Source organism: Bombina bombina, chromosome 4, assembly GCF_027579735.1.
Source record: "Bombina bombina isolate aBomBom1 chromosome 4, aBomBom1.pri, whole genome shotgun sequence".
Lineage (NCBI taxonomy): Eukaryota > Metazoa > Chordata > Amphibia > Anura > Bombinatoridae > Bombina > Bombina bombina.
In genome coordinates, this window is record NC_069502.1 from 523,351,189 (window position 1) to 523,368,106 (window position 16,918).

The 16,918-nt window shown below is 36.0% G+C and overlaps 1 protein-coding gene across 1 annotated transcript in view; it reads left to right on the forward strand.

Annotated features, from left to right (window-relative positions):
- LOC128656511 (CD109 antigen-like) overlaps window positions 1-16,008 on the forward strand; it is a 224,645-nt gene extending 208,637 nt beyond the window's left edge. Inside the window, exons 28-33 of the mRNA XM_053710439.1 lie at window positions 1,182-1,337; window positions 1,433-1,498; window positions 2,618-2,754; window positions 6,634-6,781; window positions 12,371-12,473; window positions 15,510-16,008. Coding sequence (XP_053566414.1) covers window positions 1,182-1,337; window positions 1,433-1,498; window positions 2,618-2,754; window positions 6,634-6,781; window positions 12,371-12,473; window positions 15,510-15,721 — 822 coding nt within the window. The 3' untranslated portion in view covers window positions 15,722-16,008. The remainder of the gene's footprint in view (window positions 1-1,181; window positions 1,338-1,432; window positions 1,499-2,617; window positions 2,755-6,633; window positions 6,782-12,370; window positions 12,474-15,509) is intronic.
- Window positions 16,009-16,918: the final 910 nt, after the last annotated feature.

Below are 16,918 nucleotides of genomic sequence, written 5' to 3' on the forward strand. Positions count from 1 at the left end.
AAAAAAAACCCAGCCAAAAATGTTTAAAAATCCTAACACTAACCCCCGAAGATCCACTTACAGTTTCTGAAGTCCGGACATCCAGGCGGCGAGAAGTCTTCATCCAGACGGTGAGGTCTTCATCCATCATGGTACCGGCATCTTCTTCATCCCTGCAGAGGCGGATCGGTCGATGTGCGGAGGCGGAGGTCCAGGCGAAGGTGCAATGCGGAGGTCCAAGCTGGAGGTCCATCAATCCGACGTGGAGGTCCTCTTCATGCGATCGGCCGCCGCACACTGAGGATTGAAATGCAAGGTACCCCTTTTATACTGGGGGTACCATTGCATTCCTATTGGCTGAAAATTTTTAATTAGTCAATAGGAATTAGGGCTGCTAAAATCCTATTAGCTTTTTCAAACCAGCCAATAGGATTTAAGCAGCTCTCCTTCTATTGGCTGATTCAGCAATGCCCATTCAAATGCCCTTTTCGGGGCAATGGGTAGATTAGGTTTTACTTTATTTTTATTTTGTGGGTTTGGGCAGTGGGGGTTTGTATACTGTTAGGGGGTGTTTGTTTTTCTTTTGTAGGAAAAGAGTTGTTATCTTCAGGGCAATGCCCTACAAAAGGCCCTTTTAAGGGCTCACAAAAGGCCCTTTTAAGCGCCCGTGGTAGTTTATTATTGATTAGGCTTTTTTATTTCGGGGTGTATTTTTTAGGAATAGGAATACTTTTTATTGTTTTGGATAATTTCGTTTGTTATTTTTTTGTAATGGTAGGTTTTTTTAAATTTTTGTAATTTTAGTGTTTTTTATTTTTTGTAATGGTAGTTTTTTTTTTTGCAATGTTAGGTTTAGTGTAAGGCACCTTAGTTTTTTTTTTTTATTTTAAAGGTAAGTTTGTATTTATTTTAACTAAGTAGTTAGTAAATAGTTAATACATATTTACTAACTAGTCTACCTAGTTAAAATAAATACAAACTTACCAGTGAAATAAAAATAAAACCTTAGCTAGCTACAATATAACTGCTTAATGCAACCATATCTCATGCACAAGCCAGCTGTTTAAAAAACTTGAAATGGCAGCGCTATGAAGGGTGAAATAACGCAACTTTTGTTGCGTTCGTTAAAAACCCTCTAACGCGCATAATTCGTAATCTACCTGTATATTTGCTAACAGTGAAATATGTGTTGTTCTCCACAGGATACTATTATTGCTCTGCAGGCTTTAGCCCAGTTTTCTGTTTTGGTAGCTAACGGAAACACAGCGCTCACAGTAACTGTTACTGGACAAGGTTCTTTTATCCCTAAATCTTTCAAGATCACGAATGAAAATCTTTTGGTGCAACAAAGTCACCAGGTAAACTAATACAAATTGTGATAAAACTAGTCACATCTGTCATTAAATGTATATTTAGGTTCCTTAAAAGGCTAATATCCATTTTGTTGTTACAGATTCAAGTATCCCAACCTTTGAGCATCAGAGTTTCTGCTGTTGGGAGAGGATTGGCTATTTTCCAGGTATTTTCTAACTAGGTTACATATTTCTTTACATAAACATTTACCTCCTCAGAATAAGAATAGAAAATATTGATTGCAACTGGAAATGTGTACTGGTAATACAAAACCATATAAAACAATACAAAATGTGTCTGCATTATGATTACATTTGCAGATTTGGTACATATATGCATGCCCCATTGTAGTTATCTGAATTTGAATATTGACTATGTTAAAGTACAATACCATTCAGACACTAGAAATGTGTGTGTGTGAGTGTGTATATATATACTGTATATATATATATATATATATATATATATATATATATATATATATATATATATATATATATATATATATATATATATATATATATATATATATATATATATATATATATATATATATAGCTACATAACTATTATATGGATGAAACCCAGATATACTGCCCAAAGAATGATTTGTACATACAACCTATTTTTTTTTTTTTACATTAACTGCTATCAATGCAAGAACATATGAGCAAACCATTGTTTTGAGTAAATTACTGTATCTGAAAAATAAATTGTGTAGAAATGAAAGGGTAACATGTCAATAACAGTAAGTAGTGAGATCCCCAGATTTAAGTCTACTCTTTTACTCAGCTGCAGCTGTATAAAATTGGAGTATAATTACAGGGGAAACACTGGGTATCCTCTAAAAACTAATATTGAATGTATCAATATTATTATTATTTGTTCATAAATCGGTTGTACAGAAGGTATAAAGGTATATATCCAGGTATTTAAAAGTCAAAAATTCAGTTGTAACTTGATATGTTAGACTATGCAGAGTTACTTCTGTAATATTACTTCAGAATATCAAGTACCTTGTTGAAGTTATACTTGGGGCTTTAATATATGTGAGTCTATACAGGATAGAGCATATAAAACATATATTTAAAAAATAGGGGTTCATGATTATGTATTTTATCATTTGACTGAAAGTTAATACAAACTATAATCAGTTTATCTTTTTATGTTTTACCAGCAAATAATATTTGGAGGAAGAAACAAATAAAAATAGATAAGCTCTTAGATTCACCACACAAACCCTTAATAATATTCACAGTGACATGTTTGAATTTTTATATTGCAGCTTAATGTAGTTTATAACCAGAAACCATCCGCCAGACGTAAAAGAGATACATCCAGCACAGAAGCATTTCAACTGAAAGTCACGGTAGTAGAAGATCAAAGCAACATTAACCTACTGTCTGTAGTCGTATGCACAAGGTAACACCCGTATTTGGCCTTGTCAATTATTTTGCCTCTTTATTTATGTTTATTTGCATTTTTTATTATGTGCATGATATCCAGTATAGGAAAAGAAACAGACAAATTTAGAAATCTTTACTTCTTTTGCATTTATCAACATACCCCACAATGGGCCACATTATAAGTGGTACGCTAACAATTTAGTTCAGATGGCTTTCAGCACTCAGTATTGTGCTTGGGGAAGTATTATTTCAAGAAAACTGTTTGTTTTTTAATATATTTTGCAGCAACAGATAAATGTATGTGTGTGCTCATGACAGTGCGTATGGGCATAACACTGTGTGTGTATGTGTCTTTGACTATGTGTGTCTGTGTGTGCCTGTTTATATGTGTATTCAAGTGTTTTGTAAGTCCTGGTAAACTTTGAAAATACCATAAAAAAATATTCATGTTACTCCCTGAGCAAAAAATATTATGGCCAAAAAAATACCTAAAACCTTGGGGGAGGGGGGGCAGCAGAATTTTGAGTGCCTAGGGCAGGACTAAACCTAAATACGCCACTGATAATAGTGCCGGGTGTGATGAGCAGTATTGCTTGACCACGCTCGACTTGATATGACAAGTCCATGATAAAACTAATATATCAGAGAATGGTTATCACATCTGAGATTGCTCTACCGCAGCCTATACTTTCAATGGATATCGCAACCGTGCGCTCATATTACAAGCTTACAGCTCGATCGTAAGCGGAAACTGCGCTAGAATACTTAGTGCGACTTGAGACCTGAAGAAAAGTGTAAAGGTTAAAAAAAATAATCACAAAACACATAAAAAACATAGTAGAATAAAGTAGTTCAATCATATATACAATTTTAATAAAACAATATAATTTTACTATTGAAAAAAAGGTTTTACAATGGTTAAAAAGTGTTTAAAGTGTTTGACTGGGAAGGGCACCAACTTGTATATATCTAAATATGTGTTTGCATGTGTATGTATGTGTTTATATGTCTAAATGTGTGCATATATATATATATATATATATATATACACATGCGCAGACACAGTCGTAAGCCCTTCCCAGTCAGATACCTTGAAACATGCAATATAATTTTTATTAATTTTTAATGTTTTAATGTGTTTTGAATAGAAATACTTGAAACTACTATGTTCTTCACATAGAAGAAAATGTATATACAATATCTATCTATCTATCTATCTATCTATCTATCTATCTATCTATCTCTGTATATATTCATATAGATATATAGTTATAAATATACATTGTACAAAAAAATTACAGATATATTCATAGAAATATCTATTTAAAAATAAAAAGAACATTATTTTCTATGTGAAGAACATAGGAATGTAAAGTATTCCTACTGCACCTTCAGCTTCAGTGCAGTTGATCTAGTACAGTGTCAGTTTAGCGTGAGGGATAACTAATAAGGCTTTTTGCAGCACACCCCATAGAAGTCTATGGGGAGAAGGAATTGCAATATCCAAAGTCCTGAAGTTAGAGTGCTTGAGCCTTTTGCTAACGCTAATCCTTTTTACTTTAAACTTGTAATATGCACATTTATATGTGTGTGTATATATATATATATATATATATATATATATATATATATATATATAGTATATACTGTATATATATATATATATATATATATATATATATATATATATATATACAGTAGCAAAAGTCTTAGGCCACCATTAGATTTGTTGTTTTAGCAATGGTATAATGACCATATATAATTATTTCTCAGTCTCTTTATAAGGATACAACCAGAAAATACAGAATATTTGTATGCAGTATGGAAAAATAGAAAAAAAATTAGAGAAACAGCTTCTATAGGTTAAAGTGGCAAGTATTTAGTGTGACCTCCCGTTACACTTGAGTAATAGCAGGAACCTGGCTCTCGTAAACCTAAATGGAATGGAACCCTAATTAATGTCATTGATAACACCTGTATTTGTCCTACTATTTAATGTCAAATGAATGCAGTGAAAAAGGTCTATTACACTAGGTTAGTGCAAGACATTCTTGAGCATTTCATACACATATTTTAATTAATTTAATTTAATTCATACACATAAGTTTAATTCATTGGAAGCTTTCTAATAGGACCAACTTTTAATCACATCCTTACATTCAAAATGCCAAAGATCACAGAATTTGAGAGACATAAAATCATAGTTTTGCATCAGCAAGGCCCCTCTCAAAGGGACATCAGCAAACAAACTGGAAACTCAAGATGTGGTATTCAAGCTGTTATAAAGAAATTTGAATACTCAGGAGAGGTCAAGGACAAAAAAGCTTTCAAAATCTGATGAGAAGTTTCTCAGAGTTTCTTCTTTTAGAGAACGGAAGCTCTCCAGCAAGAACCTAGCTCAGCATCTAGCAGCTTCATCGGGATGCCAAGTTGACCCTTCTACAGTCCGAAGAAGCTTGATCAGGAATGGTCTTTGTGGAAGTGTAGCAGCCAAGAAACCACTTTTTTGGAAGGGGAAGATGTTGAAAAGGCTAAGATATGCCAAAGCTCACAAAGATTGAAATGAAGATCAGTGGAAAAGAGTATTATGGATAGACCAATCGAAGTTTGACATTTTTGGGTTCAATTGTCGACAATATGTAAGAAGAAGAGTTGGAGAGAGATGGAAGAATGAGTGCTTGCAGCCTTCAGTGAAACATGGTGGGGGGGGGGGGGTCTGTCCTGGTTTGGGGCTGCATTTCTGCCAGTGGTGTTGGGAATATTGTCCATGGTATCATGAATGCTGAAAAGTACAGACACAGGTTTTCATTCATCATGCCATTCCTTCTGGAAAGCACCTGTTTGGGAAAGGATTTAACTTTTAGCAGGATAACTATCGCAATCACACTGCTAATGCAGTAAAATAATATTTGGAGAGGAAAAACAGCTGATAAAACACTGCCAGTGATGTACTCCACAGAGTTCAGACTTGAATATTATAGAGTGAGTATGGGATCATCAGGACAGAGAAAGATATAAAAGACAACCTAAATCTAAAGAAGAATTCTGGGAAGTGCTCAAAGAAGATTACTTCAGAAAACTTCAGGACAGTTTCCCAAAAGAGTTCAAGATGTGCTTAGTTCCAAGGGAGGTCACACTAAATACTGACTTTTGTCTGAAGAAGCAGTTATATGTTTGGAAATTTGTGTTTTTTTCCTGTATTTTCAGTTCATATTTTAATAAAGAGACCAAAAAATAAATATAGATGGTCATTAAAACTTTGCTAAAACAACAAATCTAATGGTGGTCTAGGACTTTTGCACATTATATATTCTCAGCCAATCGCATTATATATTCATGGCCAATTGCTAGCAGGGGGTGTCAATCAACCCGATCGTATTCGTTCGGGTTGATTTCTGTCTGCGGCCTTAGAGTAGGCAAACAAGTTATGGAGCAGAGGTCTTTAGACCGCTGCTTCATAACTTCTGTTTCCGGCGAGCCTGAAGGCTCACGAGGAAACAGGGGCATCAAGCTCCATACGGAGCTTGATAAATCGGCCCCATTATGTCAAGATATCATACATTTCTGGTTTATCCCACTAGTCAACATCTGGTGTATTCAGCCATAATGCAACAGCAGGCGTAAGCCTTACAATTCTAGTTTCAATTACCCAGGTAGATAGTTTTAGGTTTGTATGAAGTATAAGAGATTCATACTTCATACTGGTTACCTGTTCTGAGGTAGGTCTGATAAACTGTCCCTCCAAAATTTAACTTCTGAATTTAATTGTGGTTATTTTAAATTGGAAAATATTATTCTGTAAAAAAAGAAGAAAATACTATTTGTAAGCTATTTCTGTTTTATCCATTTACATAACTTGTAATAGTGAATTAAAGTTGTTTATTTTCTTTCATAGCACTTTAGGTGGACGTGAGAGTGGCATGGTTCTTTTAGAGGTTGAATATCTCAGTGGATTCACATTAAGCTCAGATGGAATACTTATACAAGGATCTCTTAAAATGGTGGAAAAGAAAGATGACAAAGTGTATCTGTACTTTGATTCAGTGAGTTCTAAACTATGTTAAAGCTAAACTTTATTTGGTTTCTTTCAACAAACATCAAAACAAAGCAACTACATAAATGGTGAAATATAGAAACTAGTTGTGTATACTACACTAAGGTGTCTTAGTGCACATTCAGTGTAATCAGTTCAGTTGATTTTACAAGGGTGTTGGCCATCTATGTGGGTGAGAGTCCTTGGATTCCAGAGTGTGACTATCGATTTCCAAGTAATTGTTTTAGCACTACCTGATAAGGAATTAGTGCAATATTGCAGCAGCAGTGCAAGAATATAGGGTACTGCAGTAGCCCAGTAGAAGAAGGAGAGCTGGCACCTGTAAAGTGATAGGTACATGTATGCTACCAGAGAGCATATGGAAGTTGGACAAAGTGCTACATTTTGGTAGATGTGTAATGCCAGTGATTACAGTGGACCATGGGAAGATGTAAATGCTGCTGGTGATCAACTAGATCAGGAGTACAGCATGCAGCATTAAAGAAGAAGTAAAACAAATTAAATAAAAAAAACTCTAGGACATTCTTTATGTTTTACTGCTAGTTCATGATGCATTTCAACTTACACATGGGCCTCTAGTTATCAAGCCATCAACCTCAAATACGCTGGAATTCCGCAGCGTATTTGTGGCGAGGCTGATTCGCCTTAGTTATCAAGCCCTTTACACCGCCAAAAGTAGAATTTTGTGACGTAAGCTTCGATCCGCCAGACTCAGTCCGACACAGATCGATTCTTACATCACTCCAGATGTTCCGCACACAAGTTCGGCACAATGTGACTACTTTTGGGAGTTATCAAAAAACTAGCAGGTGCGCTCGGCACTTTTCCGGCCCAGCGTACCTGGTTTTAAAACCGCCGCCCTTGAGGCGGCGGATCCCATAGGAATCAATGGGAGTCTGACCATAGCGAAAGTTCATGTTCGCTGCTGCCCGACATCCCATTGATTCCTATGGGAGCTGTCTACACCTAACACCCTAACATGTACTCCGAGTCTAAACACCCCTAATCTGCCCCCCCTACACCGCCGCAACTAAATAAATGTATTACCCCCTAAACCACCGCTCCCAGAGCCCACCGCCACTCTAATAAACTGATTAACCCCTAAACCGCCGCTCCCGGAGCCCACCGCAAGCTACATTATACATATTAACCCCTAATTTGTCCCCCCCTACACCGCCGCCACTATAATAAATTTATTAACCCCTAAACCGCCGCTCCCGGACCCCGCCGCCACCTATATTAAACTTATTAACCCCTAATCTGCCCCCCCTACACCGTCGCCACCTATAATAAATTTATTAACCCCTATCCTGCCCCCCTATACCGCCGCACTATAATAAAATTATTAACCGCTAAACTTAAGTCTAACCCTAACGCCCCCCTAACTTAAATATTAATTAAATAAATCTAAATATTATAACTCTTATTAACTAAATTATTCCTATTTAAAACTAAATACTTACCTTTAAAATAAACCCTAATATAGCTACAATATAAATAATAATTACATTGTAACTATTTTAGGATTTATATTTATTTTATAGGTAACTTTGTATTTATTTTAACTAGGTACAATAGCTATTAAATAGTTAATAACTATTTAATAGCTACCTAGTTAAAATAATTACAAAATTACCTGTAAAATAAATCCTAACATAAGTTACAATTAAACCTAACACTACACTATAGTTAAATTAATTAAATAAATGACCTACAAATAACTACAATTAAATGCAATTAAATAAACTAAGTAAAGTACAAAAAATAAAAAAAGCTAAGTTATAAAAAAAAAGTTACAAACATTTCAAAAATATTACAACAATTTTAAGCTACTTACACCTAATCTAAGCCCCCTAATAAAATAACAAATCCCCCCAAAATAAAAAAATTCCCTACCCTATTCTACATTAAAAAGTTACCAGCTTTATTACCTTACCAGCCCTTAAAAGGGCCTTTTGCGGGGCATGCCCCAAAGAAAACAGCTCTTTTGCCTGTAAAATAAAAATACAACCCCCCCAACATTAAAACCCACCACCCACAAACCCCTACTCTAACCCAAACCCCCCTTAAATAAACCTAACACTACCCCCCTGAAGATCTCCCTACCTTGAGCCGTGTTCACCCAGCCGGGCACCGATGGACCAAAAGAAGACATCCGGAGCGGCAGAAGTCTTCATCTTATCCGGGCAGAAAAGGACATCCAAGCGGCATCTTCTATCTTCATCCATCCGACGAGGAGCGGCTCCATCTTCAAGACCTCCGGCGCGGAACATCCTCTTCTCCCGACGACTAGACAACGAATGAAGGTTCCTTTTAAGGGACGTCATCCAAGATGGTGTCCCTCGAATTCCGATTGGCTGATAGGATTCTATCAGCCAATCAGAATTAAGGTAGGAAAAATCTGATTGGCTGATCCAATCAGTCAATCAGATTGAGCTCGCATTCTATTGGCTGATCGGAACAGCCAATAGAATGCGAGCTCAATCTGATTGGCTGATTGGATCAGCCAATCGGATTGAACTTCAATCTGATTGGCTGATTGGATCAGCCAATCGGATTTTTCCTACCTTAATTCCGATTGGCTGATAGAATCCTATCAGCCAATCGGAATTCGAGGGACGCCATCTTGGATGACGTCCCTTAAAGGAACCTTCATTCATCGTCTAGTCGTCGGGAGAAGAGGATGTTCCGCGCCGGAGGTCTTGAAGATGGAGCCGCTCCTCGTCGGATGGATGAAGATAGAAGATGCCGCTTGGATTAAGATGTTTGTCGGTCCGGATGTCCTCTTCTGCCCGGATAGGATGAAGACTTCTGCCGCTCCGGATGTCTTCTTTTGGTCCATCGGTGCCCGGCTAGATGAACACGGCTCAAGGTAGGGAGATCTTCAGGGGGTAGTGTTAGGTTTATTTAAGGGGGGTTTGGCTTAGAGTAGGGGTATGTGGGTGGTGGGTTTTAATGTTGGGGGGGTTTGCAATTTTATTTTACAGGTAAAAGAGCTGTTTTCTTTGCGGCATGCCCCGCAAAAGGCCCTTTTAAGGGCTGGTAAGGTAATAGAGCTGGTAACTTTTTAATGTAGAATAGGGTAGGGATTTTTTTTATTTTGGGTCGATTTGTTATTTTATTAGGGGGCTTAGATTAGGTGTAAGTAGCTTAAAATTGTTGTAATATTTTTGAAATGTAACTTTTTTTTTAATTTTTTGTAACTTAGCTTTTTTTTTATTTTTTGTACTTTAGTTAGTTTATTTAATTGTATTTAATTGTAGTTATTTGTAGGTAATTTATTTAATTAATTTAATTATAGTGTAGTGTTAGATTTAATTGTAACTTATGTTAGGATTTATTTTACAGGTAATTTTGTAATTATTTTAACTAGGTAGCTATTAAATAGTTATTAACTATTTAATAGCTATTGTACCTAGTTAAAATAAATAAAAAGTTACCTGTAAAATAAATATAAATCCTAAAATAGCTACAATGTAATTATTATTTATATTGTAGCTATATTAGGGTTTATTTTAAAGGTAAGTATTTAGTTTTAAATAGGAATAATTTAGTTAATAAGAGTTATAATATTTAGATTTATTTAATTAATATTTAAGTTAGGGGGGTGTTAGGGTTAGACTTAGGTTTAGGGGTTAATAATTTTATTATAGTGGCGGCGGTGTAGGGGGGCAGGATAGGGGTTAATAAATGTATTATAGGTTGCGGCGGTGTAGGGGGGGCAGATTATGGGTTAATAAGTTTAATATAGGTGGCGGCGGGGTCCGGGAGCGGTGGTTTAGGGGTTAAACAATTTATTTAGTTGCGGCGGGGTCCGGGATCGGCAGGATAGGGGTTAATAAATGTATTATAGGTGGTGGCAGTATAGGGGGGCAGGATAGGGGTTAGTAGGTAAAATGTAGGTGGCGGTAGGCTCCGGGAGCGGTGGATTAGGGGTTGATCAGTTTATTAGAGTGGCGGTGGGCTCCGGGAGCGGCGGTTTAGGGGTTAATACATTTATAAGAGTTGCAGCGGCGGTTTAGGGGTTAATAACTTTATTTAGTTGCGGGGGGCTCCGGGGGCGCCGGTATAGGGGGTAGAACAGTATAGTGTGGGTGCTTAGTGACAGCTTGTCAATAAAGCTGTCAAAAAGCCGAAAAGCAGCGAGATCGGATGAGAGATAACTATCAAAGTACGCTGCTCATCGCCCCGTACTTGGTGTGCGGCTTTTTGACCGATTTATTGATAACTTTGGCGAGATTTTTCAGGTCCACGGCGGCGATGCTAGGCGAGCTTAGGCAGGCGTATTGGGCCTGTGAAGGCAGGTAAAGTAGACACGTTGATAACTAGAGGCCACGGTGAGCAGAAGCCATGCACCAAGAAGAAGATATTATCCAATTACCTTGCTGATCTTTTCTGTAGCTGCAACCTAGGCAGCAGCTTGGTTTGCCTTATGGTTCTGCTGGCCCTGGATACTAATTTTTAATACTATCTGGAGGTATCCTATTTTGTTGTTTGTAGTAGGCTTTTTGCCAGGAGTTAAAGGGACAGTCTAGTATAAATTAAACTTTCATTATTCAGATAGGATATGTAATTTTAATCAACTTTCCAATTTACTTTTATCATCAAATTTGCTTTTTTCTCTTGGTATTCTTAGATTAAACTAAACATAGGTAGGCTCATATGCTAATTTCTAAGCCTTTGAGGGCTGCCTCTTATCACATGCTTTTTAAATCTCTTTTCAACACAAAGAGACAGAAAGTACACGTGGGCCATATAGATAACACTGTGTTCAGTCACAGAGGGTTATTTAAGATCTAGCACAAAGCAATGCTAAATTTAAGACAATAGATGATAAACAGTCACAGTCATGTGATCAGGGGGCTGGAAGAAGGTTCTTAGATACAAGGTAATCACAGAGGTAAAAAGTATATTAATATAACTGTGTTGGTTATGCAAAACTGGGGAATGGGTAATAAAGGCATTATCTATCGTTTAAAACAATAACAATTCTATGGTAGATTGTCCCTTTAAAAGATAAAGTAATAAAATAAATCATGCAACCTAAATAAAATATGCTGTAGTGGTAGGCAGCTACATAAGCTGTCTAGTGTTGCCTTTCTCAGCTCCAGTTCTCATAGAACCCTAATGGACCAGATTTAAATATTATTTCCCATCTTGAGTATAGTGGAGATGGTTAAAATTAAGATACGGAAGAGGCCCAGAAAGGAAATAACTGGCCTATTCTTGAGAACTGAAATGTTTAAACACTGGTCTATCGGTTAATACAATTTTTGTTTTTATGCATGGATGTTAATTTTTTCATGTTCTAAGGTAGAAGCACATGTTTTTACAGTGTAAATAAATATAGCCTTTTTTTATCAACAATATATTGAATCTATAATTACTTGTAGTAAATTAAATCCTTTATAGACACATGACAATGAGTTGAATATGAAATTAATTACATTTTGCAAATATATACTCATATTGATGTTTAGAGCCTTATCTGATTATAATATGTATGTTTAAAATAAGCCAGATTCAATATATTTTACATTATATCTAAAGTGAACATGTTTTACCCACTTTTTTTTAGATTACAGAAACTCAAGTTTGTGTAACTGTTCCAATGGTTCGTACAGCTAAAGTTGCAGCTTCTCAAGATGCAGTGGTCAAGATATCAGATTATTACAACCCAAGTAAGTTTGGTAAATTGGAAAGGTTGACCAGTAATAGGGAAAAACATGATAAACACTAATGTTATGCGACTAGTGATGCCCCATGTCTTAAAGTTCCTAAAATTTATGGAATTGGTGTGTAAACATCACAAGCAAAAACTGCTGAGGCTAATTTTTATTGGCATAACATACAGCACATAGTCAAAAAGGTTAAACAAAAAAACATGAAAAATTAACCAATTTATTTAACTGTATAATAAAAAATCACATCAATATAATTTTAAAATGAGTATCTGACTCCTGCTTTTAGTCTCAACAGTAGTTCTGTATTGGCATGTGAAACTTAGCTCATAATGTTACATGATTTTGTAAACAGCCAACATTTATGCTAATAAATCCAGGGATTCTGTGTAAATAAAGTATTTTATAGGTGAGTTTGCGCTTTCTCAGGGGAGGGCTCACGTGATGATGCAGGATTGTCTGAAACAGAGAAGAACTGCAGAGCAGAGATTCTAAATCGGGAATGGTGACATTGGAGCTGTGATTGATTAGTCTGGCAAGATAGATATACATTTATTTATCCTTGATCTAGTGTGCCATTAAACCTTACAGTATAGTGTTACTCAGTATTCTGTATGTCAATATCTATCTATAAGAGACCACTGCAAAATTATCAGTTTCTCTGGTCTTACTATTTATAGGTAAGTGTTTGAGTAAAATTACAATTTTTGTTTTATTATATAAACTACTGACAACATTTCTCCTAAACTGCAAATAAATATATTGTCATTTAGAGCATTTGTTTGCAGAAAATGACAAATCGGTCAAAATAACAAAAAAGATGCAGTATTTTCAGACCTTGAATAATGCAAAGAAAACAAGTTCATATTCATTTTTAAACAACACAACACTAATGTTTTAACTAATGTTCAGAAATCAATATTTGGTGGAATAACCCTGATTTTAATTCACAGTTTTCATGCGTCTTAGCCTGCTCTCCACCAGTATCTCACATTGCTGTCGGGTGACTTTATGCCACTCCTGGTGCAAAGATTCAAGCAGCTCAGCTTTGTTTAATCACATTCCAGAGGTTTTCAATGAGGGTCAGGCCTGGAAATTGGGTTGGTCATAACAGGGTCTTGATTTGGTGGTCTTCCATCCACACCTTGGCCCCTATTTATCAAAGGTCTTGCGGACCTGATCTGACAGTGCGGATCAGGTCCGCAAGACATCGCTAAATGCGGAGGGCAATACGCTCTCCGCATTTAACATTGCACCAGCAGCTCACAAGAGCTGCTGGTGCAACGCCGCCCCCTGCTGACTCGCGGCCAATCGGCCACCAGCAGGGAGGTGTCAATCAACCCGATCGTACTCACTAAGACCGCTGCTCCATAACCTGTCTGCCTGCACTGAGCAGACGGACAGGTTATGGAGCAGCGGTCTTAGTGACCGCTGCTTCATAACTGGTGTTAGAAACAGGCTCGTCAGAAACATGGGGCATCAAGCAAAATAAATAGAACATATTCATATTTTCATGTTGGGTTAGCGTACTTGACAACATGCGACTGGGTTTACGCACGAGTAGGGTTTTTTCTCCACTTTTTTTTCTTCTATGAAGGGATTTGTTCATTTGATTGTGTGCATCGGGTTAGCTCGCTAGCAAACACTTTTTACATTCAACTTGTAATACAAGCACTATCCAACGTGCACAAAAAACCTACTTCTAGTGGAGTTAGCGCACAAGAAGGAGCATTAAATACCGCTCCACTTGTAATCTGGTCCTAAATAATTTAATCACTCAACAGAATGAAAGTTTTATTCACAGTATTTTTATTTATAACAGTGTGGTCAGTGTTATTATGACCTGCATTATTCTCTTTTTGCTGATACCATGGCACAGGGAGATTACGTCAAAGGTCCTTCACACTAGTCAGGCAGGGTGCAAGCCTAAAAGCGAGCAGGAACCTTGCTGTTTAAATTCAAAGAGCAAAACCAAAGGATAGGCTGCCCCGCAATGTACGGTTAAAAATAGGCTTTATTCAAACATCTTTATAATCACTAAACAGATATAGAGGCTGCAAAAATGACTGACGTGTTTCGTGCCCTCTAGTAGTGCTTAATCATAGTTTCACTGATTAAGCGCAACTAGAGATAGTGAAAAGTGTCAGGCATTTTTGCAACCTCCATGTCTGTTTAGTGATTTTAAAGATGTTTGAATAAAGTCTATTTTTAACTGTACATTGCAGCGCAGCCTGTACTTAGGTTTTGCTCTATTATTCTCTTCTTGTCAAATGAAAAAGTTGGATGCTTATAGAAGCTACGGAACCTCTCTGAACCAGATGACCTTGTTTAGATTTAATAAATCTAGGCCATGACTTTACCAATCCTAACACTTCATCTATCACAAGCTTATAAATCAAACAAAAGTTAACCTGCACTACTCATGTTGACCCAGTGCATTTCTATTTTTTCAACAATATTCTATGTATTAACAAAGTTCCAAACCAAATCTTCTGTATTTAACACCATGGTATAGATTTAACAAGTGCTGAATAGCCCTTGTTCCCCTTGTTTCCGTGCGAGCCTTCAGGCTTGCCAGAAACAGCAGTTATGAAGCAGCGGTCTAAAGAGGCTGCGGTCCTCTAAGGCTGCGGTCTTCAATCATGATCTCAGGTGCACAATGAGTCCCCTCAGCAGCATCTATGAATTTAGCCCACTATATCTGAATTCCAATCCTTAAGCACCAGATGTAAATGATTTACCTAAAGGAACAACAATGGCAGACCTAGCGAACAGCTTACAGAAAATACATGAAATCTCTCCCGTTTAGCTTGAGAAAAGCTATAAATGATTTTAGGACTTATATTGCTTGCCCCTTTGAACACAATTAAAATCCCTTACTGACACATGATCTTTTTTAATACTAAGCATGGCTATTAAAATGTCCTGTATTCTGTATAGGTCTTATATTTCCCAGAATAAATCCATTATATATTCCAGTTTATTTTAAAGGGTAATGAGTAGGGCCAATTTAATTGGATTTTTTATTTATTTCAGGAAATACAGCAACAAGAACTTATAATTCCCAGACCATGATGAAGATTTCCACTTGTGACTTCTGTGGTTTTAACTGCTCTGCGTGCAGATCCAATGTTGAAGTGAAAGCAACTGTAACCACTCTAACCACTCCAACCAGCAGTGCAAACTCGCCAAAAATGTTTGTTATTTGGTTCTTTACACTGTGCATCTACAGTTTATTTATTAACTAAAAACCATTCATAATAATTTGTTCTGATAGTTACAAGAATATATTATGTAACTGTAGGGCAGAAAAAACATGTGAAGAAATAGATTTTGGTTAATATATTTTAACAGTTGTACATATGTGGCTGTTGATACTCAAGCATTTTAAAACGATAAATAAAACATGCTGTATAATAATGTTTACAATATTTTTCATGGGCTCAGGGAAAAGGATATATATTTTTAGAAAGCATAGAAAAATGTTGTTTTGAAATATCATTTGGACAATAAAGTATTTCTGTAGGCTTTTATAGCTTTCTGCCTTTTATTTCCCTTTTGAAGAATGTTTACATTACTAAATACTAAATACATTACTAAGACTTGGCAACCCTAATTCCATTTAGCCAATTATTGAAAGACAATAAGCACTTTATTCATTTGTGAAAAAAAAACATAATTTATGCTTACCTGATAAATTAACTTCATTCATGGTGGTAAGAGTCCACAATCCATTATTCCTGGGAACTACTCTTCCCCCTATAACTAGGAGGTGGAAAAGATTCCTAAACCCCAGGAACTCTATAAAATCCAAAGCCACCTCACTGGCAAGTAAGAGTCCATGATCTATTGCTTTTGGGAACTTATAAATTAAATTATATACAGTGCCAACATAAAGGGATACAAGCTCCCAAAATGAGATCCTTAAAAAACTCAAAAATAATCACATAAATACAAAAAGAGGGAGCGCCAAATAGGCTAAAGTATCTATGTAAATTTTAAAAATATCCTACAAAGAGATTAAAAGTTATATGATAAAGTCAACATTTATTATAAAAGTACATATAATAGGGTACCCTATATAAAACAAAACATGTGGAATATTAGTGCAGGTTATATCCTCGGATAATATAAACAAAGTGACCAGTGATTTGTGAGTAATATCCTCAGATATTACAGATGAAAAGTGTCCAGTGATTTGAGTCCTCTATCGTTGTGTCCAAATTGAGTGTCTAAATAATTAAAAGTTCCAAATTAGTGGTATCCAGGAGATCCGAGTAGATGTCCTCACAGAAGAAAAATAAGAAAAAGTAAAACATAAAAAATAGAAAAATATAGAAAAAATATATGGACCAAGAAAAAAAAAAAAAAGGAAAAAATAAGAAAAAAATCTTGTGACCTGTAAAAATAAAACTCATAGTGCAATATTGTTTGTATAAAACAAG